The sequence below is a fragment of the Mus musculus genome, chromosome 2 (assembly GCF_000001635.26).
Source record: "Mus musculus strain C57BL/6J chromosome 2, GRCm38.p6 C57BL/6J".
Classification (NCBI taxonomy): Eukaryota; Metazoa; Chordata; class Mammalia; order Rodentia; family Muridae; genus Mus; species Mus musculus.
This window is the reverse complement of record NC_000068.7, coordinates 91,611,616-91,636,851: the sequence shown is the minus strand read 5'-3', so window position 1 is coordinate 91,636,851 and position 25,236 is coordinate 91,611,616. Positions and strand designations below refer to the sequence as shown.

General features: G+C 46.6%; 2 protein-coding genes across 9 annotated transcripts in view; one reads left to right on the top strand and one right to left on the bottom strand.

The window, feature by feature from the left end:
- The first annotated feature begins 394 nt into the window (after positions 1-394).
- On the top strand, positions 395-24,455 carry F2 (coagulation factor II). 3 transcript variants are annotated; one of them, XM_030247399.1, is made up of 15 exons: positions 398-534; positions 911-1,074; positions 1,657-1,681; positions 1,903-1,953; positions 3,556-3,661; positions 3,740-3,876; positions 6,026-6,343; positions 6,586-6,699; positions 6,776-6,902; positions 7,534-7,701; positions 8,019-8,192; positions 8,349-8,530; positions 11,080-11,150; positions 22,594-22,669; positions 24,266-24,455. In XM_030247399.1, exons 1-14 carry the CDS (start codon positions 456-458, stop codon positions 22,618-22,620), a joined length of 1,743 nt encoding a protein of 580 aa, XP_030103259.1. In that variant the 5' UTR covers positions 398-455; the 3' UTR covers positions 22,621-22,669; positions 24,266-24,455. The 3 variants fall into 3 exon arrangements, with proteins under 3 accessions (NP_034298.1, XP_030103259.1, XP_011237590.1); NM_010168.3 differs by lacking the exons at positions 22,594-22,669; positions 24,266-24,455 and adding an exon at positions 11,279-11,532 and having other exon boundaries at positions 395-534; XM_011239288.2 differs by lacking the exon at positions 24,266-24,455 and having other exon boundaries at positions 22,594-22,866.
- Ckap5 (cytoskeleton associated protein 5) overlaps positions 16,173-25,236 on the bottom strand; it is a 93,933-nt gene continuing 84,869 nt past the window's right edge. For 4 of the 6 annotated variants that reach the window (XM_006500342.1, XM_030252170.1, XM_006500343.3 and 1 more), the window contains exons 39-45: positions 24,037-24,112; positions 21,691-21,879; positions 21,473-21,610; positions 20,975-21,058; positions 20,392-20,551; positions 17,013-17,164; positions 16,173-16,870 (exon numbers count right to left, since the gene is read on the bottom strand). In XM_006500342.1, the coding sequence (XP_006500405.1) occupies positions 16,628-16,870; positions 17,013-17,164; positions 20,392-20,551; positions 20,975-21,058; positions 21,473-21,610; positions 21,691-21,879; positions 24,037-24,112 (1,042 nt within the window). In that variant the 3' untranslated portion in view covers positions 16,173-16,627. The remainder of the gene's footprint in view (positions 16,871-17,012; positions 17,165-20,391; positions 20,552-20,974; positions 21,059-21,472; positions 21,611-21,690; positions 21,880-24,036; positions 24,113-25,236) is intronic. The other 2 variants (NM_001165989.2, NM_029437.2) reach the window with 2 other exon arrangements.

Below are 25,236 nucleotides of genomic sequence, written 5' to 3'. Positions count from 1 at the left end.
AGAGAGCTTTTCCCCTGCCACACCTATCTCTATTCCTTTTGTCTGTTATTCAGTAGGCCCGGTGTTTTGTGTGCTCTACATTAGTAAGCTCTTTTAGGTCTCAGCACAAAGCGTTACACCCACAGCACAATGAGAAAACTGCAGTGCATGGATGTGGGGAGTTTTGCACCATCTCTGTCGGTTGGGATTAGAAGGAGCCTCCAGAAGGACTTATTGATTCACATTTACCCACATCATAAATGGAAGGGTGACGGTCTTCTCTATATGATTTGTCTCCCCTAGAACATCCACCGCTGGTTCCAGGAGAACCTGTCCTCTTGAATGTCAGGGGTGGACATTTGTCCCCAAGGCCCTGATCTGCTGACCTCTCCCTTGCCACTGATTTCTTCACATCGGTTCAATATTAACCCAGAGAGAGTCAGGACAATCCCTCAGATCCCAGGAGCTGACACACTATGTCGCACGTCCGCGGCCTGGGCCTCCCTGGCTGCTTGGCTCTGGCTGCCCTGGTTAGCCTGGTACACAGCCAGCATGGTAAGGGGCACTTGGAGGCCTCGGGCAGGATAGAGGATGTGGGAAAGGCCTGAGGGATGGGGTTTCCTGCCTAAGAACACAGAATACAGGGACAGTCCCCAGGTGGTCCTCAGACCAGAGTGTCCAGCTTTGAGAAGGAGTCATGTGTGTGGTGCAGGTAGGAGGGCATCAGTTCTGTCTTCTAGAACGGGGGAGTGGGCTAGGGCAACCAATGAAAGGCAGATGACTCAAACTATGTTCAGTGGCTTTCTGGGTGCTTTCCCCATCCCCTATGTTCCCCCTTGGAAGCTAGCAGGGCAGCCAGCTTCCTACCCCTAATGGTTAAGCTAGCCAGGCTTCCTGAGGCGACTTCCCATGCCCCTGCCCCCTGCTGCAGTGTTCCTGGCGCCTCAGCAAGCACTATCGCTGCTCCAGCGGGTCCGCAGAGCCAACAGTGGCTTCCTGGAGGAGCTCCGAAAGGGCAACCTAGAGCGTGAGTGCGTGGAAGAGCAGTGCAGCTATGAGGAGGCCTTTGAGGCCCTGGAGTCTCCCCAAGACACAGTGAGTCCTGCAACACTCAATGCTAGGAGACAGGGCAGGTAGGCAAGGAACAGGCCTGGGTTCCCTCTGCAGGGGATCGCTGGACCAAGCAGGAAACATCCGGGCTCTTCCCCTTTTCAGACTTTCACTTCTATTCGGACTCTTGTCTCCTTGAGCTGCAAGATGGGCACCCAAAATCTGTCTTGGGGACTTGTAGGCCCGGGCTGTCACAGTGAGGCTCGCGACATGAGGGGAGCTCCTCAGCTTCAGCAGCCAGCTATACTGCGGCTCGGGGTTATCTGGTGTTTTGCTTAAGCCTTTCCGCCATTTTTGTGTTCCCTGTTGTGTACCACTGGCCCTGGGGCTCTGTTGCAGCCCATTCCCTTCCGGGGGACCGAGAGGGATGCACTTTTGTCTCCTCCAGTCAAGGGTGCGGGGCTCTCTCCCCCCACCCCCATATTTTCTCCCTTTGGAAGCCAAAGTAGGAGACTCAAACTGGGCTCAGGTGGTAAGGGAAGGATAAGGTGGTAAGGGAAGGATAATGCTACTAACCGAGTAGAACTCCATCCTGCCGTAGTCTCACCCCCAGCCCTTGCTTTGTAGGACGTGTTCTGGGCCAAGTACACAGGTGAGTGGCCAGAAAGGTTTGCCCAAGGAAGGGTGGCTGGGGGCGCTCCACTAGAGAATGTCCTCTCCCTCAGACCTTGTTGCTGTTGCATAAAGCACTCCTGGCACCCGCTCTGCCCTGCCCCCATCCCATCTGTTACCCTGCCTTTATCTTTATCTTGTCACCTGTTCCCACCCCGTCCCCACAGCGATACCAAACGTATTTCTGCTTTCTGTTTTTAGTGTGTGATTCAGTGAGGAAACCTCGAGAGACTTTCATGGACTGTCTGGAAGGTGGGGCACAGACTCTGTGTGGGTGGGTGGGTGGGTGGTGCGGAAGCCTGCAAGAAAGGAATCACAGAGTGGTCAGCAGCCATGGCTCAAGTGGTATCTCCAGTGCCTGATGGTCCCTCTTTGTCCTTGGTCAAGGATGTCTTTGCATGTGGCCTTGTGGCTGGCACTTAGACTGTTGGAGGAATGAATGGATAGTTAATCTCAGGGTCTGGCTCTCAGGGCCCAATGGCACTTCTGTTCAGAGCTCTCTGTCTTATTAATTCATTCTCCAAAATGTTTTTGTTTTGTTTTCAAGACAAGGACTCCTACAGCCTAGGATGGCTTTGAACTTGCTAGGTGCTGAGGAGGAATCTGAACTCCTGATCCTCCCATTTCCACCTTCCCAGGGCTGGGAGTCCAGGCACGTGCCTCCATGGCAGCTGTCATCCTCCAAACCTTCTTTTTTGTTTTGTTTTTTGTTTTTTTCGAGACAGGGTTTCTCTGTGTAGCCCTGGCTGTCCTGGAACTCACTTTGTAGACCAGGCTGGCCTCGAACTCAGAAATCCGCCAGCCTCTGCCTCCCAAGTGCTGGGATTAAAGGCATGCGCCACTACTGCCTGGCCAGACTGGGTTTTTCTGTTCAGCCTTGGTTGTCTTGTAGCTTGCTGTATAGACCAGGCTAGCCTGGAACTCCCAGAGCTCAACCTGTCTCTGCCTCCTGAATGCTGGGACTAAAGGCGCACATCACCACGCCTATACTTGTCTTTTTATTGTAATAGGAGTGGGTGTTTGCCTGCATGTACATCTTATACCACTTATGTGTCTAGAACTACAGTGGCCAGAAAAGGGCATTAGATTCCATGGCACTGAACTTAGAGACATTGTGAGCTGCCATGTGGGTGCTGGGAATCAAACTCTGGTTCTCTGGAAAAGCAGCCAGTGCTCGTAACTGCTGAGCCATCTCTCCTGCCTTCATACTTTAATTACTTACTCAAAAGATATTACACTAAGCCTTCCGTGTGTGCCAGGCACTGTGTTGGTGTCGGGGGCTGGGGATTTCTTTTTGTAGACAGGGTCCAAGTGAGGATGAGCTGGCCTTGAACTCTCCTTAAACCTCTGTTTGCTGAGAGCCTGAGTTACAGGAGGTGACGATACCAAACAGGTGCTGGGGGAATTGAGAGCATGGAAAAGTTGTGGGTTTTAAAGAACTCACAACTTTTGGGTAACAGAAACACCACAGGGATTCCTGGAAAGGCCAGGCGAGAGCAGAAAGAGCAGCTGGCTTGTCGGCAGAATCAGAGATGGCTTCCCAGAAGTTCTGTTTACCTGGCCTTGTGGGATGAGCTAGTGAACAAATCTGAGAGAATTCCAAGCGTGGAAACTGTGTGCAAAGGCCCTAAGATAACAAGGGCGGGAGATCAGGTTGGATTACAATTGTGCCTGTCACCGAGTTGTCACGTGGCTGTTGTGGAGTGGACGGAACAGCTGCAAAGGAGTGAAAGGTGTCCCGGTTATGGATGGTGGACTACAGAGAGCCTGGGGCCAGTGGGAAGACAAAATGTTAATAGAAGATTGGGGGACATCTCTGGGGTCTGATGTAGACTCAGGTGTGTGTCTCTGTAGGTCGCTGTGCTATGGATCTGGGTGTGAACTACCTTGGGACTGTGAATGTCACCCATACCGGTATCCAGTGCCAGCTGTGGCGGAGCCGCTACCCCCACAAGCCTGAGTGAGTGCTTTGCAGGCCAGGATGGGAAGCAAGGACACACTCGGGAGGCACAGGTCCCCGAGCATCCTTCTCTTACAGAATCAACTCCACCACCCATCCTGGGGCAGACCTGAAGGAGAACTTCTGCCGCAATCCAGACAGCAGTACCACGGGACCCTGGTGCTACACCACAGATCCTACTGTGCGCAGAGAGGAATGCAGTGTCCCTGTCTGTGGTGAGCTGGGGCCAGGAAGCAGGTCATGGCCATGGCCAAGGGGTCTTCAGAAGGCTTGATAATATTGAGTGGGCATCACAATGCTGGCCACCTTCAGAGCAAGAGGAAGGAGTTACAAACTGAAGGGGCAGTTGGCCAGGACATTTGGGAGGCCTGGGTAGACTGCCTGTCACCTCCTTTTCTCCCTCCCAGTCTTGGGTCCCTCATGCTTCAGGCTGTGGCTCGTTTCAAACAACTTTTGTGTGTGTGTCCTGCCAAGGTGCTCTCCTCCAGGACATTCTCCTAGATCACTTCAGCCACATGTCTTTCCCAAACACCACAGAGTTAAGCATCTAAGGCTGTGTTCTGGTTGACTGTTGTGATCAATTCCCATGGTTACCTCCTTGTAGCCACAGTAATGCTGCAAAACAAACATCCATACCTGAAGGGCATGCCACAGCAAGGGTTTCTTTCTTACACCACTGAGGCGTGGCTCGAGGATGCTCTCAGCTGCACTCCCCAGCGTGCGTGTGTGTGTGTGTGTGTGTGTGTGTGTGTGTGTGTGTGTGTGTCTGGGATGGGGAGACAGTGGCCCAGCCAGGATTGCTGGGCCTGCATGGGTGGCTGTGCGATGAAGGGTGGATGCAGCTGAACCTGGTGATTGCTTGTTCTGCTTGTATCACGCTGGGGCTGAGCAGTTCCCTGAGGGAGTCCCTCCATTCCTCCATGACAGCAGAGGAATGTAGAACAGAAGTGCTCTTTGAAGGCCTGTGCTCAGAGCTGACAGTCAGTGTTGCTTGTGCTCCATTGGTAGAACGAGCCATCTGACCAAGGCCAAAGTCAAGAAGTGAAATATTGTCTGCTACAAAACCACAAGTAAAGGATATGAATATAAGCGATGAATTCATACCAGGGGCTGGAGATGTCGTTTAGTGGTAGAGAGTTTGGCTACAATGCACAGGGTCCTAGGTTCAACTCCCCCCGACCCCACATACCCTCCACAAGCAGGCCCATTCGGTATGATGCCAACTCATGGAGATGCTGAGGCAGGAAGAGCAAAAGTTCAAGGCCTGGGTTGAAGACTTGGCTCAGCAGTTGAGAGTATCTGCTTCCCTTGCAGAGGCAATAACTCAGGTCTTAGCATCCATGTCAGGTGGCTCACAGCTCCTTATAACTTCAACTCCAGGGGATCTAATGGTCTTTTGACAAGCATCTACACACACACCACAAATACACATATCTGTAGCATAAGAGACATGAATAAAAATGAAAACAAAATTTTTGTTTTAAAGTTCAAGGCCAGCCTCGGCAGCTTACTGAGAACGTGTCTCAAAATAAACAGAAAAAAGAGGCCCAGGGGCTGTAAGTTAATGGTAGAGAATGCCTGGTCCCTAGCTGCAGGTTCAGAGCCGGTTCTTTGTCAGCTATGCTCCACCTGAGACAGCCCTTAAAGCAAATCACCAGTGATCTGTAAAACAAAGCAAACAAGCAAACAAACAACACCCCCCCACACACACCAGCTGCTTAGCTAGACTGCCTCTGTCCGTGTTTGTGGGACGCTGAAACTGACCTGCAAGCTTGCACCCTGGTCCACACAGACCTTCCTAGCAGACCCGACAGCCTTTCTACTGTGTCCAATTAAAACTTGAGATCCGAGCCAGGTGGTGGCGGTGCACACCTTCAATCTCAGCACCTGCCAAGCTGAGGCAGGTGGAGCTCAGGGAGTCCCAGGACAGCCTGATCTACAGAGTGAGTTCTGGCACAGCCAATGCTACAGAGAAACCTTGTCTCGAAACCAACCAAACAAAAAGCGCCCCCCCCCCCAAAAAAAACAACTTTAAAAAAACAAAACCCTAAAAAGCAACAAAGTTTTACACAAATTGACTCCAGGCAGACCCTACCAACAGACTGAAGATAGTCTAAGCGCCCAAGGGGTCCTGCTGCTTGACTCACTCTGCACCAGATATTTCTGCTGTGTATATTTCATTCTTCCATCAACTATTAGGTAAGACTGGCACGCGCACTCTGTTTGAAGGGAGGTTGCTGAGGCTAGGAGTGCTTAGGCTGCCTGAAGTCACACGGGAGTGATCCACCAGGACAGGGATTCAAATCTCCCTCGGGTCTACGTGTAGTTCCCCCCAACTTTGCCTTCTGTATCCTTCTTCACCAGGCCAGGAGGGCCGTACCACTGTGGTGATGACTCCTCGCTCTGGAGGTTCCAAGGACAATCTGTCACCTCCACTGGGACAGTGCCTCACTGAGCGTGGCCGACTATACCAGGGGAATTTGGCTGTGACAACACTTGGGTCCCCCTGCCTGCCCTGGAACAGCTTACCAGCCAAGACCCTGAGCAAGTACCAAGACTTCGACCCCGAGGTGAAACTCGTGGAAAACTTCTGCCGCAACCCAGACTGGGATGAGGAGGGCGCATGGTGCTATGTTGCGGGGCAGCCTGGCGACTTTGAATACTGCAACCTCAACTACTGCGGTGAGCGGAGCTCATAGAGCAGGGCAGGGGCAAGGATTGAAAACAAGTGGGTTCATTACAGCCTTACAGAAACCTGGCTAGGGGTAGGTCCTATTCTTGTTTCATAGATGAGTAGACGGAGGCCCTGAGAAATTGTTGGCTGGCAGGTGTGCCTAGACTCTTAACCTCGGAGTCAAACGCCCTCCAATGCCCCTGGGGTCTTGGGAAGGTCTGAGGTCCCAGCCACTGCCGGGTCTCTACAGAGGAGGCGGTGGGAGAGGAGAACTATGATGTGGACGAGTCCATCGCGGGACGCACCACCGATGCGGAGTTCCACACCTTCTTCAATGAGAAGACCTTCGGCCTTGGGGAGGCAGGTGAGACACTCGCGTCTCAGTGGGACACGAGGCTGGAGGCCAGGATGGGCCCCTCACCGTCTGTCTTGCTCTGCAGACTGTGGCCTGCGGCCTTTGTTCGAGAAGAAGTCGTTGAAAGACACAACCGAAAAGGAGCTTCTTGACTCTTACATAGACGGGCGCATCGTGGAGGGCTGGGACGCTGAGAAGGGTATCGCCCCCTGGTGCGTCCTGGACTGATCTACAGGCCTGCCCCACCCACGGCCGCTGCAGGACCTGGCTCCACAGATGACGCTAGCACCCACTCTCTAATTTCCCCCAGAGCTACCTCAGCCAGCTTTGCCATGTCTGCCGAGTAATTGTCAGAGATGAGGCCAAGCGAGCTTACGTGACTCATCCTCAGGCACGCTGCATAGTCAGGACTGTATCCAATTCTGATCTAGAGCTGTGCTAAACTATACGGTCTACCCTGATAGAGCTCTGGTCTTCTACGGCAGCCAAATCAATCCGAGATTTGAGCCCTGGAGGCAACCCTGTCCCACTATCTGTCTTTCTTCCTTTTCTTCCTTCCTTCCTTCCTTTCTTCCTTCCTTCCTTCCTTCCTTTCTTTCTTTCTTTCTTTCTTTCTTTCTTTCTTTCTTTCTTTCTTTCATCTTTACTTTTGGGGCGAGGGGAGGTCTTATATAGCAGAGGCTTACTTCGAACTTCTGATGCTCCTGCTTCCACATCCCAAGTGCAAGGATTACAGGCTTGCGACACCATCCTAGCCCAGTACTCTTCATCTAAGAGCCTTTCCCATTTCCAAGGCTGTTAGGGGCTGGGCTCCAGCTCCTAATGCACTCTGCTTCCCGTTAGGCAGGTGATGCTTTTTCGGAAGAGTCCCCAAGAGCTGCTGTGTGGGGCCAGCCTTATCAGTGACCGATGGGTCCTCACTGCTGCCCACTGCATTCTGTACCCACCCTGGGACAAGAACTTCACTGAGAATGACCTCCTGGTGCGCATTGGCAAGCATTCCCGAACCAGGTATGAAGCAAATGCCTGCTGGTGATTGGCTGGGTTCTGAGTGCTCATCGGGGGCTCTGGAGGCTCTGGGGTACATGGGACCCACAAGTATGAGCTTTCAGCATCCTCACTGGGCAAGCCCGTATGGCCAGGCCCTGGCCCACTCCAGACAGGAGAACATGGTCCAGGTGGAAGTCTCTTTAAATTGTGACTATTGGAGCAGTACATGTAGCATGTGCCTATCTCTGTGGGCCCACATGACTCAGAAGACTGTGTGTGACCGTGCTCAGTTAGCTGAGGATCTCATGAGTGGTTCTTCTCTGTTGGGGTCTGCACAGATATGAGCGGAATGTTGAAAAGATCTCCATGCTGGAAAAGATCTACGTCCACCCCAGATATAACTGGCGGGAGAACCTAGACCGCGATATCGCTCTGCTCAAGCTAAAGAAACCTGTACCCTTCAGTGACTATATTCACCCCGTGTGTTTGCCAGACAAGCAGACAGTAACCAGGTCAGCACTAGGGTCTCAGTTGTGATTTGGCCTGGGCTCTGAACCTTGGGGCCTGACAATCATTTGCAGGGTTCAGTTCCATGGTATAAATGCAAAAGTCATTTTCTAGAAGGCTGTCAGGGACAATTCTCATCAGGTCCTTCTCTCTCCCTAAAGCTTGCTCCGGGCTGGTTATAAAGGGCGGGTGACAGGCTGGGGCAACCTTCGGGAGACATGGACAACCAACATCAATGAGATACAGCCCAGCGTCCTGCAGGTGGTGAACCTGCCCATTGTAGAGCGGCCAGTGTGCAAGGCCTCCACCCGGATTCGAATTACTGACAACATGTTCTGTGCTGGTAAGGCTTTCTGTCTTGGGCTAGGGAAACAGCTGGGATGGGGGTTAGCAGGCATGTGGTACAGGCACAAGCCCGGGCACTTACAAGTCAGAAGACCCCAGGTAAGTGGCTGAAGCTTTTCTGAAGGTAAAAAGAACATAAAAGTTTTCATGGTGTTGAGATCTGAGGTGTGTGTGTGTGTGTGTGTGTGTGTGTGTGTGTGAGAGAGAGAGAGAGAGAGAGAGAGAGAGAGAGAGAGAGAGAGAGAGAGAGAGCAAGTGAGAGAGCAAGTGAGAGAGAGAGAGAGAGAGAGTTTTGCCAGTGATCATTAATATCTGCTCAACGAATCTAGCCCAGCAGAAGTCCTGGGTACAGAAAGAACATTCATTTAGCCACTTAGCATACATTTCTTGAATGCCTATTGTGTCCTAGACAGCACTTGGAGGGGTACTCAGCAGGAACTCAAATAGGTGGTCCTGAGAAAGCTGCCTTCCTAGAGGGGGGCTATGCCAATAAACATATCTAGAATGCATGTCCTTGATAACAGCTCTGAGGAGAGAGCAGAGTGAGGGAGACTGTAAGGGACGAGTCAACTAAAGCCAGTGGTCAGAGGGGCTGGCATCGGCCTTTTCTCAAGCAGGTTAGGCAGAGATGGGAGGAAGAGGATGAGGAATCAGACACAGAGGGAGGGTCGAAACCCGGCTTTGGGAACAGATGTAGGTGCAGGGATGCTGAGGTGGGCAAACACTTGGTTGACCTGAGGAACAGCAGGGAGGCCTGTGGGCTTGAAGAGCAGTAAACTCAGTGATCCCACGGGGAATGAGGTGAGAGAAGAGGGCCAGGTGTAGTGGTAACATCTGTAACATCAGCACACAGGGAGTGGAGGCAGGAGCATCATGTGGAACTAGAGGCTCATCTGGGTTACCGTAGATCTCTCCGAAGGCAGAGGCAAGGGGGACTCTCTTAAGCTACAGGGCAGTCAGAACTCAAGGACCTTTGGAAGAACAGTCAGTGCTCTTAACCACTGAGCCATCTCACCAGCCCAAATCCCAACTTTATTATTACTGTGGTGTTGCAGATTAAATAGAGGGCCTTGAACTAGGCAACTGCTCTAACACTAAACTATATCTCAATCCCAACTAAGTCTTAAGATTTTGGATTTCAGGGTCCCTTTGTAGTTTAGTATGTTAATAATTAATTGTGATGAAGACTGTGATTGTATGGAGTTTATTTTTAGTAACTCATTATTTTGTAATTATTGTTTCATTTGTCATCTTATTTTCCCTGTGTTATGTTTGTTTTTAAAAGTTATGTATTTAGGAGAGTGTGCATCTTGCTCTAGTGTTTATCTTTCCTTTGGGCTTATGCTACTCAAGATGCCAATCCTTCCTTCCTACTTCCCTCCCTCCCTTTCTTCCTCCCTCCCTCCCTCCCTCTTTCCCTGTATTGTGTGGATTTTTTTTTAAAGACATGGTCTCGTGTAACCTAGGCTTGAATCTACTATGTCGTTGATAGCCTTTTTGGTTTTTTCGAGGCAGGGTTTCTCTGTGTAGCCCTGGCTGGCCTTGAACTCAGAAATCCGCCTGTCTCTGCCTCCCAAGTGCTGGGATTAAAGGCGTGCGCCACCACTGCCCGGCTTGTAGCTGATAACCTTGAACTTATGATGCTTCTGCCTTTCCCAATCAATCCTCATCCAGGGCTGGGATTACAGGCACGTGCCATCATGCCCAGTTTATGCAGTTTGTGAGGTACTGGGGATCCGAATGGCTTCATGCACGCTAGGCAAGCACTCTACCAATGTACAGTACAGGCTGGTCTTGGAATGTTAACAGTGTCACCTCAGCCTCCTGGTTACAGGTGCCCCGCACACCCATACTGAACCTTTAACTCCTTAGACCTTTCACTTTCTCCCACTTCCTGGTCATTTAATTTAGATCTTTTGGGACAATCTTATGGACCCCAGGCTAGCCTCAAGCTCACCATGTGACTGGGGATGATCTTAAATGAATCCTCCTGACTCCAACCTTTAAATTGTCGATTTTTACAAGCACATACCATGACATCCAATTTTTAAAATTTACTTTTCATTTTTGGATTTGGGAGTCAAGCTTTTTTCTGAATGTACCAGTTGCTTGAAGATATTTCAGATAGTTTTGTAGTTGATTGAAGGTGTCTTACTAAGGTCTTTTTTTCTTGTTTCTTCCTATTGTCTGGTTAGTTTCCATGTGTCTGGGTAGGAGTGTTTCTACTGATTTGCCTTGTTCTGTTGAAAGATATGTTTCTGACTTCATTCTATATGTATTTTAGATTATATGTACATTTTAGTTCACTAAATTGAGGTTTGGGTGTTCCTGGAGTCTATTTATTTGAAGGTGTGGTTTGGGGTACAAGAGAAGGCTGTGACTTGGCCAGAGTGGAAAGGGCAAGAAGGGGCTGGAGTTGGGGCATCTTGACAGGTAAAGGTGACAAGCTTGCTAAAGGACTAGATACATAAGGTGAGGAAATGAGGTCATGTGACTGGCTGTAGCTCCTTAAACGAAGTGACTTCTGAACTCCTGTTCTTTCTCAAGGCTTCAAGGTGAATGACACCAAGCGAGGAGATGCTTGTGAAGGTGACAGTGGAGGACCTTTTGTCATGAAGGTATGCTTCTTTAAAGGCCAGGGGTTGGTGGATAATCTTCCAAAGTCAGAGAAGGTTGGGGGCCAGGAATTTGTTTTCAGAAACAGCACTTGGACCTGACTATTGGAAACCCCACTTTTCTTCCTCAGAGCCCCTTTAACAACCGCTGGTATCAAATGGGTATTGTCTCATGGGGTGAAGGATGTGACCGGAAGGGGAAATACGGCTTCTACACGCATGTGTTCCGTCTGAAAAGGTGGATACAGAAAGTCATTGATCAATTTGGATAGGTGTGTGGGTGGGTAAAGGACCTACACTATGGAATCCTCATTGCAAAATCACAGAAACCAATCAAATTACTTTTGTGGTTTGTTTCTGTTCTCAATAAAAGTGATTGTCAGTAGATCTCAGTGTGCCCAATGCTGTTGATGGACAATGCTCGGGACTAGGCTCTGGAAGAGGCGTTAACGTTGCTAGACAGACAGGTCTGAAAATAGTCCAGTCTTCAGCACAGGCCAGCTGAGAGGGAGGCAGAAGTTAAATTTGTGAATTTACTGATTTTTTAAAGGTGTGAGCCACCACGCCCGGCGAAACATTCTTAAAGAAATTCAGTAAACTTGCCGGGCAGTGGTGGCGCATGCCTTTAATCCCAGTACTTGGGAGGCAGAGGCAGGTGGATTTCTGAGTTCAAGGCCAGCCTGGTCTACAGACTGAGTTCCAGGACAGCCAGGGCTACACAGAGAAACCCTGCCTCGAAAAACCAAAAAAAAAAAAAAAAAAAAAAAGAATGTTTCATATCCTAACCTTGATGCATTATCCCATTTATTCCTAACAAAGGGGAGATGATCCTCCTAGGAGGTAGGTAGGTAGGTGAGTAAATAGATTTGGAGAAGTAACTTGTCCAGCTACATACTTAGAATTCAAAGCTGTGGGGCTGAGGACATGGCTCAGTGAGTAAAGTCCTGTGCAATCCTGATGAACCTGACTTTGCATACCCAGAACCCACCATGTAAAAAAGCTGGATGTAGAGCCAAGTGGTGATGGCACACACTTTTAATACCAGCACTCAGGAGGCAGCGGCTAGTGATCTCTGAGTTCAAGGCCAGAGTTCAAGGCCAGCCTGGTCTTCAGAGTGAGTTCCAGGATGGCTAGGGTTACACAGGTAAACTGTCACTAAAAAAAAAAAAAAAAAAAAAGCTGAATATCTGAATATGATAGTATACTGGTCTGTAATCCCAGCATTTGTGTATAATATATACTACATATATGGAATTTATTAGAGTGGTGTACAGGCCGTGGTCTAGCTAGTCCAGTAATAGGTATCTCTGAACAGCAAGGCCAAGAATCTGGTTAATTGTTTATTCCACGGGGCTACATCTCAGCTGGTCTTCATTCTACATTGGAATTTGAAGAAGCTGGTTCTGATGCCAGTGAAGGAGGAATGCCTCAGGAGCAGGACCAATGAACTTGCCAGAGGAAGTGAGGATAAGCAGGCAAAAAGCTTCCTTCAGGTCCTTTTATACAAGCTGGACCAGAAGGTGTGGCTCAAATTTAGGGTGAACTTACCCATCTCAAAATGACCCAACTGAGAAATGTTCTTTCAGGCATGTCCATCTGCTTGTGTTGATTCCAGATGACAACCAAGATTTTAGCCATCACATCCTACATCTTCCATTACATCATCAAAATGATACACTTATGTCCCCAAGAGGCTCAATGTTTAAAGCACTTTCGAGATTACAATATGATGGTATTTGGGAACAGGCTTCTCACGTGACCTCTGAGTTGATGTTCTGTCTCTACTCTTTTGTGTGTGGTCTCACTATGTAGGTAGCTGCTCTGAAACTTACTATATAGATCAGGCTGGTCTTGAACTTGAGAGATCTGCCTACATTTATTTTTCTGGGCTGGGATTAAAGGCATGCACTATGCCACCGTGCCCACATCTCCAACCTTTATTTACTGTTTTTTTTTTTAGGGGGGGGCATTAATATTTTCTTTATTGGATATTTTCTTTATTTACATTTCAAATGTTATCCCCTTTCCTGATCTCACCTCCAGAAACTCCCTAGCTCCTTCCCCTGCTTCTATGACGGTGTTCCCCGCCCCACTCCCGCGTCCCCGCCCTGGCATTCCCCTAAACTGGGGCATCGAGCCTTCACAGGACCAAAGGCCTCTCCTCCTATTGATGCCCGACATAGCTACATAAGTGACTGGAGCCATGGGTTCCTCCATGTGTACTCTTTGGTTGGTAGTCTAGTCCCTGGGAGCTCTGGTTGGTTGATATTGTTCTTCCTATGGGGTTGCAAACCCCTTCAGCTCCTTCAGTCCTTTCTCTAACTTCTCCATTGGGAACCTGTGCTCAGTCCAATGGTAGCTTCCAGCATCTGCCTCTGTCTGTCTCCAATCTTAAAAGGGCTAATTATGTTCAAATCACTTGACCTGTCTTAAGCCTGTTTATATTTTAAAAGACACATATGACACAAGGTTTATAAGGACTTATAAGAACTAATTTTAAAAAACACTTGTAAGGACTAAGTCTTTTTTGTTGTGTACTGAGCACAATACTTATCTAACAACAGGACTGGCATCCAGGCTGGCATGTTTAAAGTTCCTTTTCTGGTCACTGTCTCCCCGCTTTGGTCCCCTCAGAAACCATATAATGTGTGCATTGTGTTGGGGAGAGGGAGTTTCCCCAAATTTCTCCTTATACAGCACTTACTAGATTAGCACAATTTGTAGGAAATGGGGGTAGAGGATATTTGAATAAATTTGTAAATGTTGGACAGTTTTACAGACTGTGAAGATGTCCTGTCACAGTACATTCTTTAAGGTCACTGTTAGCAGGTCACTGGTATGAGACAGAACAAGTTCCTATCTGTACAGTATTAAAGCACTATTCCTATCTGGGACATTTATGGTTAAGAGGGCACCACAGCCCCTAACATGTGAAGTGGATTTGCCGACACTGCATTACGCGGTGTTGAGGGGATGTATCCCTGAGCTCCAAGGCAGGAGTGAAGACTGCAGGTCTGCCTGCTTTAGGTGTAGGATAGGAAGGAGTAGGGCACCAGGTCATGCTCTTGCAACTTCAACTTTAGAGCTCCAGCCAATATACATGGTTAAAAGTGGGAGGGATACTGACAGGCAGATGGATCTCTGTGAGGCCAGCTTGGTGTACACAGTAGTTTCAGCCAGCCAGGGCTACATGGTGAGATCCTGTCCTGACAGACAAACAACAACCTCAACTCCCAGCCCTTCTCCCTTCTCTGTCCGCCGAGTCGTCTTGTAAACCTGAGGCTAGTCTCTGATTTGAGATCCTCCTGGATTAGCCTGCCATGTGCTAGGATCAGGATTATAGGTGTTTGTCACCACTGTACTGGTTTTCATGCTCAGTTCCATAAAGGAACAGAGAATTAGGCAAGGTTTCTTGCTTATTCTGTGGTTCTGGTTGGCACACTCTCAGTGACATTACACTTTAGGGGGAAGGTAGACCTCAGCAGGCTATAACAAACCTTCCTCTACCTGGGCTCAATACGCCGCTTTCCTTAAATAGGTGACAGAAAACAGTTCACTAGCACTACGAGACATGGAGCATCTTGGAAAATGGGTATAGTTAATGTACATTTTATTTAAGGACTTTAGGGGGAAGGGATTAAGAATATACTGTAGGGGCTGGAGAGGTGGCTCAGCGTTTAAGAGCACTGACTACTCTTCTAGAGGTCCTGAGTTCAATTCCCAGCAACCACATGATGGCTTACAACCATCTGTAATGAGATCAGATGCCCTCTTCTGGTGTGTCTGAAGACAGCTACAGTATACTCATATACATAAAATAAATAAATCTTAAAAAAATATATATATAGTAGCTTGGGTTGTTGTTGGTGTGTTCCTTTAATCCCAGCACTGCAGAGGCAGAGGCCGGTGGATTTTTACAGTTCCAGGGCAGCCTGGTCTACATAGTGAGTTCTAGGCCAGGGTCTCAAAAACAAAAGGCAGGCAGTGGTGGCGCACGCCTTTAATCCCAGCACTAGGGAGGCAGAGGCAGGCGGTCTCTGAGTTTAAGGCCAGCCTGGTCTATAGAGTGAGTTTCATCCAAAGCTACACAGAGACCTTAAACAACAAAACCAAATCAGAATGCATGGCAACACTCAGGCCACTCTCAACATAACTGTCAGGGCTGTAAACTGAACACTTAGGTTTTCAGATGAATGATGCTCACTTCTAGACCCCATTTTCCAAATATGTCCTCCCATAGCAGTGAACTCCACCTTTCCTGCTATGAATACTTAGACTTACCGCTTCACGTTCCCCTACAACAAGCAGGGTTAAGTTCAGGCAACCTGGGGCTCACTGGAAAATGGTGACTAGAACCAATAGTGTTCACTTGACAGAAAATCAAGGTTCATTTTCCTTCTACCTTTCATTGCTTGGAATGCCAGCTGAGTAGAGGTGGACTTGAAGAGAAAAGTTTCTTAGAGAGGTCCTGGAGTTTGCCTGGAGTCTCCCCTAGAACCCAGAAACTTTTACTCATGAAACAGTTTTCTAACTATGGAGGAAGAGCCTCCATTTTTCTGGAAGTGAATCTTCATTTCACATTTTTTGTACTCACTCAAACCAAAGCATGAAGCAATTAGTCTGGACCAGATATTGAGGCAGGAAAAGAGCAAGCTCTCCCAGATGCACCAGTGAACCCAATTCACTTGTGGTGTGGGAACTGTTGGCCCAAACAATCTCTTGTCATTGGTACAGCAAAGCAGTAGGACACATAAATGTCCCTCCAAACAACAGGAGCTGAGCAGAGGAAGGTCATAAACCAAGGCCTCCAAACAGGGAGGATGGGCTTCCTCTGCTCCTTGGGTCTGCATATGGACAGCAGGCCAGAAAGTCTCTCCTGTTTCAGTGGAGCTACAACCCCAACTTGTGAATTTAGAGAAAGGAGACGACCTAAGCAGGCCATTAACCCTCTACCTGAACTCAATAAATTGACCTAGCTTTCCTTAAATAGGTGACAGAAAATAGTTGCCCAGAACTCCCAGAGCATTTTGGGAAATGGGTATAGTTAATGCAAACTTTATTTATAAAAGTCTCTTAAATTAGTTGTCTCATGCCATGCATTCATACAGAATACAGTGTCCCTTCAGGGCTACAGAAGAAGAGCTCACAACTCAAAAGGAACTATTAAAAGAGTTTCTAATGGCTGAAAGCTAGGAAAAATTAGGACAATTTTACAAATGAGCCATTAAAACAAAACAAAAAAAAAGGATATGGAACCTACTCTGAGCTGAGGGAGCAGCTGTTTAAAGTCTGTACACTAAGCTAATCCACAGTCAGTCTTCTAGAAGCAGAGCATGTGCAGACTTGAGGCACCACTGCTCCTCCCATCTGCAGTCTGATACATACAACCAGTTTGTGTACAATGGCCTGCAGCGGCCGCTTCACACTACAGGGCTTCTAGATCAGTAACTAAAGCTGCAGAGTGCCGAGGGTGGGCAGCTTCATTTGCGACTGCTCTTTATTCTCTCCAGTCTCTTTTTCAAGTCATCAATGTTAGTTGTGGAGGAGGAGGAGGTCATGGTTCCTGCAGAGTGGGTCTGGTTGGAATCCAGGTCTGAGTGCTGGTGCTGTTCCCGGGACTCCCGGAGCTGTGAGAGCTTGCTATGGAGCATGTCTGTGGAGGAGGCAACTGGAGGAATTGCTGGTTTGGAGAGCAAAGAGGTCAGTGGAGGCCGGTCATCTTGCTGTTGAGAGAGGACAGGGAGACATGGGCTAAGTTCAGGGAGCAGTCAAGATGTAACTCTTCAGCAGTGTATACCAAGGGCAGGCCACTCTACTGAGGTGACTCTGTCGCTCCTCTCCACCCCACACAGAAAGGAACAATACCTTTGTGTTGTCAAGACCACACCGCTGCCGCAGAATTTTTAGCCTTTCCAAGTAGACAGATGGCCCCACTTCTTCTCCATTTGTGTTACCTAGGGAGGACACTGTGCTTGTGGGGGTGGGCACACATGTGACCTCCATCTGAGGGGAAATGCCTACAGAGGAAAATGAAGGAAGCCCATGCAGAGATCCACATATCCCAACTTCCAGAATGCAATAGTCAATTTATTACCAAAGACAACCAATAATCCCTAGGACTCAGTGGCACAGCATATGTTTATCACACACAATCTCCTAGCAACGACAAAATTTAAATGTCTGAATGTCTCCACTGTACTTGAAAACTGAAAAAAAAAAAAAAAAACCCAACAACAACAAAAAAACCCCCACAAGGATCTACCTGGACTTAGTGATGCAGGCTGGTCTGAAATATACAACCTACACTCAGAACTTCAAGAATTGACACAAAGTCGGGCGTGGTGGCGCACGCCTTTAATCTCAGCACTTGGGAGGCAGAAGCAGGTGGATTTCTGAGTTCGAGGCCAGCCTGGTCTACAGACTGAGTTCCAAGATAGCCAGGGCTACACAGAGAAACCCTGTCTCGAAAAACCACAAAAAAAAGAAAGAAAGAAAAAAAAGAATTGACACAAAAGGGCTGCCTACTTACACCTTGGTTATATGAAGGCTTATATACCAACAATCACACGGCTGACACAGGCAATCCAAAGTCCCTAAGCTACTTCTAAGTATATGATTAATGCCCAATTTAGAAAATGAGGATATTTGGCTGAATCAGTTATGTTTGGGCTGGATGACATAACAGACACAAGTTTTTCAAATCTATAGGAAATAACAAGGGATAGGAACTATCCATCAATTTTCTTTCTTTTTTTTTTTTTGGTTTTTCGAGACAAGGTTTCTCTGTATAGCCCTGGCTGTCCTGGAACTCACTTTGTAGACCAGGCTGGCCTTGAACTCAGAAATTCGCCTGCCTCTGTCTCCCAAGTGCTGGGATTAAAGGCGTGCACCACCACGCCCGGCTCCATCAATATTCTTGGAGAAGAACAACACCAACTCATCTCAATTCCTAAATTTCTAACAGGGAACAGTCATAAAGTATAACATTTAAAAGATCTAACTTACAGGGCTGAAAAGATGGCTCAATGGATAAAGTGTAAACAGGAGTCTGAATTGCTAGAATTCAAATAAACGCTAGGTAGGCACAGCATAACAGCTGACCCAAAAATCTCAGCATGCAGGAGACAGAACTAGGAGATTCATGGAGCAAGGTGGCTCCAGGTTAAAAAAAAAAAAAAAATCGCTGAACCAGTGAGCTCTAGGTTTGAGCAAGAGACCCTGCCTCAATTTATAAAATGGAAAACAACGAGCAATGGAAGACAACATTCAATATCATTTCTGGGCTTCCACAAGCTCCTGCAGCTGCACATATGCCCATATAGATATATACATGCCCGCATACATGTGCAAATTAAGAGAAAAACACAAACAAACCAAACTTGGGGCAAGGATATGGCTTAGTGCTAGAGACAAGAGTGTTTGTCTAAGGGCTGGCAAAATGGCTCAGCAGTTAAGACTACTGACTGCTCTTCTAGAGGACCCAGGTTTAAATCCCAGTATCCATATGGTAGCTCACAACTGTAACTCCAGTTCCAGGAGCTCTGATGCTCATTCTCTTCTGGCCGCTGAGGGTACTGCACAGATATGGTACACAGATACACAGTAGACAAAACACACACACATGAAATAAAAATAAATTAAGAAAGAACACTACAACACAGAACTCTGGAAAGGGAAAGGAGGCTTCTTGTGGCCAGGCAAATCACTGGCCTACTGTTACTTGGTGTTCTGTTTACCACCCTTGCAGAGCCTTCAGTGGGTTGGAGAGTAGTCATTTATGGTGTCAAAACTCAACTAACTGGGAGAGCAAAGCTTTAGATGAGACAGACAGATGCAGAGAGAGAACCTAAACTACACAAGGTGCAAACTTCTGACAGGCATCAAGCACCTGAGAGGGCACATTCGGACTGCTCTGCTCTGCTCTGCCCTGAGGACAAGAACTTTTACAGCTAGGGCTGCCTTTGGTTTCAATATTTTTTTTTAAATCTGAAACCTCCTTTGACTTTCTTTGTCTCTGTGAACAGCGATTTTCGTAGTAGCCTTTTTGTTGTGGGGACAGTAATATTTCCGCCTGGACTTTGGCTATGCATTCATTCTAACCATCCCTAAAATAACTGCAGAGTGCCAATTTTGTTCTAGGCAACTGAACAGATAAAACCCTTTTCCAGCAGATCTTTTCTTTCCTTCTCTTCTTTCTAACAGGGTCTCATGTGACTCAGGATGGTCTCTATGTAGCCAAGGATAACCATGAACTCTGGTCCTCCTAGGATTATAGGCATGCATGTATTACCATGTCCAGTTAATGGGTGCTAGGGATTGAACCCAATTCTTTGTACATTCTAAACAAGCACTCTCCAAACTGAGCTCCAGTAATTCAGTACCTCCCATGTGGATTTTGAATTTCAGCTGAGAATGACAGACACAACAAATAACAGATGCTATTACCATAGATGTTAGAAGTGGGAATGTGCTGGGTGTAGTGGCATATCCCTTTTAAACTCAGAACCCAGGAGCAGAGGCAAGCGGATCTTTGTGAACAAGATCTGAACAAGGCTAGGGAATTGGCCAATAGGCTCTCTTAGAAGCAGAAGCAGAGTGTGTGTGTGTGTGTGTGTGTGTGTGTGTGTGTGTGTGTGTGTGTGTGTGTGTGTAAATAAAATGGCCAATGTAGGTGTTACAAATGTATTAGTAGCAGAGTGTATCCAGAGCATGCACAAAGCCCTGGTTTCAATCCCTACATAAAGAACAACAGAATGACAAAGTTAGCACAAAGGCCCAAGGCCTATGTGTTTGTGATTCAGAAATAGTGTGGGGGTTGGTGGGGCTGGGGAGCAGTAGATGGGGTCCCAGAAGTAGCAGAGGATCAGACAACACAGGATACTCAAAAGGTTTTTGCCTTCTAGAAAATAGTTGGAAACGCCTTCTAATGCTCTGTGTGGAAATGTACACAAAACAGTGAAGATGAGAGTAGGGAGAACAAACAGGAGGGCACTTTGGTGTAGTTCAGCTAAGAGAGAACACTGCTTCCACCAAGGTGCCAAAGTAAGGTAGGGAGAGGTGTGAGTGGACCCTGCACATGGTTTGCAGGTTGGGAGGGTCAAAGGGCTTCCTGGCAGAAGAGAAGACCGGAAGCTTTAGTTCTCACCAAACTATATAAAGCTGGTATCAACAAGAATGCCAATGGGGTGGGTGGCCTGCAACTATTTTAGCTAACTATTTCTGGAACTGTAACAGGAAACCACACCTGTTGAAGTAGGAATCCGGCCTTTGCTTTCTCTCTCCATCTCAATCACCCGAAGGCCTCTCTCAACATAACTCTGAAAGAACTGCGAGGAATTTTTCAGAAATGGTTCAATGTCAGTATCTGAATATTTCTTCTTATATTCATATAACTCTGCTAGGCCCTGGTTAAAAAAGAAAGAAAGAAAAAAAGAAAGAGGTGGGGATAGGTATTACATTTTCCATAGAGAAAATCACACTATTTGATTTAGCCCCTCCCACTCCCCCTCGTTCCTTCTAGCCTTCCTCCCTCCACCCCTCCTTCAGTTGTTTTTTGCAGAGAAAGTCTTATAGAACTCTGACTGGCCCAGGCTTCCTATGTACATCAGATAGGCCTCAAACTTAGAACAATCATCTGCCTCAACCACCTGACTGCTAAGATTACAACTGTGGACCACTACACCTGCCTTTTTGTTATATTTGCTTTTTTGAGACAGTCTCACTATGTATATAGTTCAGTCTAGTCTCATACTTGCAATTATCTACCTCAGCTTTCCAAGTGCCGTAAGTGCTGTGCTACCACCCCAGCCTTGGGCTTTCATTCTCACCTCCTTAGTGTTCTCTTTGGAGCCAATCTTCTTAAAAATCTCAGCTAAGAAATCATTTACTTTGGCCTTTGATGATTTTTCATCCTAATAAATTGAAAAACACAAAGGAATGATTAGAGTTGAACAAATGAAAGGATGAATGCTAACAGAAAATATTTCAGAATAGAGGCCTTACAGGTGTGGTTCTGCTGGTACAGGCCACCAGAGCTGGAAAGCTTAGAGGAGCAGTACTAGTGTTCTGGTTAGGAGAGCCTCTAGTCTACAGACATGCTGGTCCATTCCTCTCCAGTTAAGTAGAGCTCACAGTGGACTTACCTAATGATCTAACCATGCTTTGGGCACAGACACAGAACTCTTTTTTGGAGATCAAAAATCGTGTGTTCACTACTCAAGTGTTTTAAAAATATTAGGCAGAAATGGCGATAACAGCAAATCAAGAGACCGCTTACTCTGATTCCTAAGACTCCACCCCCACCCCTGGGAATTCAGGCTACTCACTATTCGAGAAGCTCCCTTTTCTGTTTCCTTATCAGACTTGCTCCCAGTCTGGTCCATACTATGCTTCATCATCCGACACAGGTGGGCCTCCAATTCTGACTCATTCTTATTATCAATCATTGTAAGGTGGTCTAGGATCTGAAGGAGACAGCACATTCAAATGCTAGTAATGACTTCCATGTAATGTACTCAAGAGATCAATTGTTGTTCTTACTCACTTTAGGTCCTTTTAATTTGCATAAAGTATGTAGAAGGGTCTTTAGAGTCCTTATAGGAAATTCACTTTTGCATTGCTTCAATTTCTCTTTGGGAAAGACCTTCATGAAAATGTGGATGTCCAGAAGAATTCTGTCTAGGTTAATGCTGTTGATGGTGTCAGGTAATAGTCGAACCATTCTCCATAGACACTATTAAAATAAGAAACCAGAGGGTAAAAGATGGCTCAGCAGTTAAGAGCACTGGCTGCAGCTGGGTGACCGCAGCACTTGCCTTTATTCCCAGTACTTGGGAGGCAGAAGTAAGCGGATTTCTGAGTTCAGACCAGTCTGATCTACAGAGTGAGTTTCAGGACAGCCAGGGATACAATAGAGAAACCCTGTCTCAAAAAACAAACAAACAAACAAAACCCAAAAAACAAACCATACAAAAAGCACTGGCTGCTCTTCCAGAAGACCCAGTGTGTAACTCCAGTTCCAGGGGATCCAATATTTCACATAGGCATACAAGAAGACAAAATACCAATGCACATAAAAATAAACAAACCATTAAAAAATAAGAAACAGAAGGAGTGACTAAAAAATAAAGATAATTTATCATCAATTTTCCAAATTCAAGGCTCTAATTTTAGGTGAGTATATGTTCTCTATGTGTATAATACTGATTTATTATGTGTGTGCACATGTATGTGGAGATCAGAGATGGACATAGGGTATTTTCCTCCATTACTTTCCATTATGAGACAGTCTCTCTTTAACCTGGATCTTGTTGCTTCAGCTAGACTGGTTGGTAAGTCACAGGATTCTCCTCTACTATATTTGCCTCCCCAGTGCTGGGATTAGAAACACAGACCTTCTCACCTGGCTTACATAACAAGCACTTTACAGACTAAGCCATTTCCCTAGGCCTCAAGACTATGTTATGGAGACTGACCTCAACCTTAACTCTCCTGACTCAGCCTTCTAAATGCTGTGATTACAGGTATGTAAGATATAAATGTTGGTCACATCCTTCAAGTTTGGCTGCTAAACCTTAAAGATATGAATCTCTTCAACTATGTCCCTCCCTGAAGTGTGACAAATCAACCCTGTGACCATCCATCTCAACTCTCCAGTTTTCACTCCCAACCCCTGAGACAAGGACGTTTTAAATATTGGAGGAAAAAAAAAAAAAAAAAACCAAACCAAAACACGTTCAAATTCTGTCTTAGTTTCCTTAGGACCTGAGTATAGAATAGTCTAGATTGTTTAACCAAATCTAACCTAAGGATGCCAAGTATCCTATACCACTATAGCACCAGTACTATAATGTTGTACTTATGTTCATTTGGAGAGTTCTACGAAAGACTAAACATTATAAGCCTGTATATACCTCGTGCTCATATTGAAAATCCCTTATCAGACTTCTTGCCTTCTGGTTTGGCTGGCCATGATCTAACTGGACTATGTACAAGAGGCTGCTTCTTTTGTTTCACAAGTGCTGGGGTTACAGGTATAATTAATAAGCCACTGTGGTAGCTTGCTTTTCATGTTTGCAAAGATTTTTAGGAGAATCCAGGCTTAGTGGTGTGCATCTTTAATTCCAGCACTAGGAAGCAGAGGCAGGTGGATCTCTGAGTTCAAGGCCAACCAAGTCTCTGCCTCCTAGATATTAGGATGAAGAGATACATCACAGCATGAAGACTGATATAAAAAATGTTAGACTTGAATTTAGTGATAAGTTGAAATAAAGGAAAATAAAAGTCCAGTTATATATACATATTTTTGAGACAGCCTCACTGTTTCAGTAACACTAAATTAGGTATCTTAGGCTGGTTTTGACTCCTATCCTCCTTCCTTAGCCTCTTTTTTTTGTCTGTTTGAGACAGGGTTTCTCTGTGTTCCCCTGGCTGTCTTGGAACTCACTCTGAGGACCAGGCCGGCCTCGAACTCAGAAATCCACTTGCCTCTGTTTCCCAAGTGCTGGGATTAAAGGCGTGCGCCACCACTGCCCAGCCTTCCTTAACCTCTTGTTTTCTGGAATTACAACTGTTACCATGCCTGGCTTACCAACTGTATTTTTTGTCTATACTTGGTTGATTTGATCAATATCATAATTCAAATTTCTTTTCGTCTACATTTTTAAAAAGTGATTACAGCTGGGTGGTGGTGGCACACACCTTTAATCCCAGCACTCTGGAGGCAGAGGCACATGGCTCTCTGAACTTGAGGCTACATGGTCTATAGATTGAGTTCCAGGATAGCCAAGACCACACAGAGAAACCCTATCTTGAACCACACCCCCACCTCCTCAGAAAAAAAAGTGATTATATCTTTGAAAGAAAAGAGATGAAATCATTTCAACTTTACCTTCATAACAAGCTCTGAGAATTTGGGAGAACTAGCTGTTGCTAGCAGGCTGTCCTGAAGTAAAACAAGCAGGGCACTGGAAAAACAAAAAGCATTAATAAATTTTAAACCTTCATTCTTAAAAATCAGTAACTGAAGTGTGAATATTCTCTATCCACCTAATAAGTAATTCACAGATCATCATAATTACTAAAAATGAGATCAATCATTAATATTTTTTATTATTTAGTGGCTGGAGAGATGGCTCAGTGGTTAAGAGAACTGACTGCTCTTCCAGAGATCCCGAGTTCAACTCCCAGCAACTACATGGTGGCTCACAAACACCTGTAATGGGATCTGATGCCCTCTTCTGGTGTGTCTGAAGAGAACAATGGTATACACACATACATTAAATAAATAAATAAATCTTTAAAAAAAAAAAAAGGCCATCTTGTATCCCAGGTCTCTCAAAGACCAGTCCCTGCAGGAGAGTGTGCAGGCCACAGAAGCAACAGAGCTTCTTGGACAGGGTCCCTTCAGGTCTTCATCTTAAGCCAGAAGGCGGAGCTGTGCACCTTCCCTGCCAGAAGAGAGCTTGCCTGCAGACAGTGCTCTGACCCCTGGGACTCAGGAGAGAGTTGGACTCCCAGGAATGCTGACAGAGGCTAACAGAATCACAGGAGGAACAAGCTCTAGCCAGAGACAGCTAGAACATCTAACACCAGTGATTACCAGATGGTGAAAGGCAAACATAAGAATCTTAACTAACAGAAATCAAGACCACTTGGCATCATCAGAACCCAGTACGTCTACCACAGCTTGTCCTGGATACGCCAACACACCCGAAAAACAAGATTCAGATTTAAAATCATATCTCATGAGGCTGGTAGAAGATTTTAAGAAGGGCATTAATAACTCACTTAAAGAAATAAAGGAGAAGCCGGGCATGGTGGCGCACGCCTTTAATCCCAGCACTCGGGAGGCAGAGGCAGAGGCAGGCGGATTTCTGAGTTCGAGGCCAGCCTGGTCTACAGAGTGAGTTCCAGGACAGCCAGGGCTACACAGAGAAACCCTGTCTCGAAAAACAAAACAAAACAAAACAAAACAAGAAAAAAAAAGAAATAAAGGAGAACACTGCTAAACAGGAAGAAGTACTTAAAGATGAAGCATAGAAATCCCTTAAAGAATTACAGGAAAACACAACCAAACAGGTGATGGAAT

Excerpts from the sequence above, each read along its gene's own strand:
- F2 (NM_010168.3), top strand. The coding sequence starts at position 456 with ATGTCGCACGTCCGCGGCCTGGGCCTCCCTGGCTGCTTGGCTCTGGCT. Across the intron at positions 3,662-3,739 it reads CGCTACCCCCACAAGCCTGA|AATCAACTCCACCACCCATC; the intron begins GTGAGTGCTTTG and ends CTTCTCTTACAG. Across the intron at positions 3,877-6,025 it reads ATGCAGTGTCCCTGTCTGTG|GCCAGGAGGGCCGTACCACT; the intron begins GTGAGCTGGGGC and ends CTTCTTCACCAG.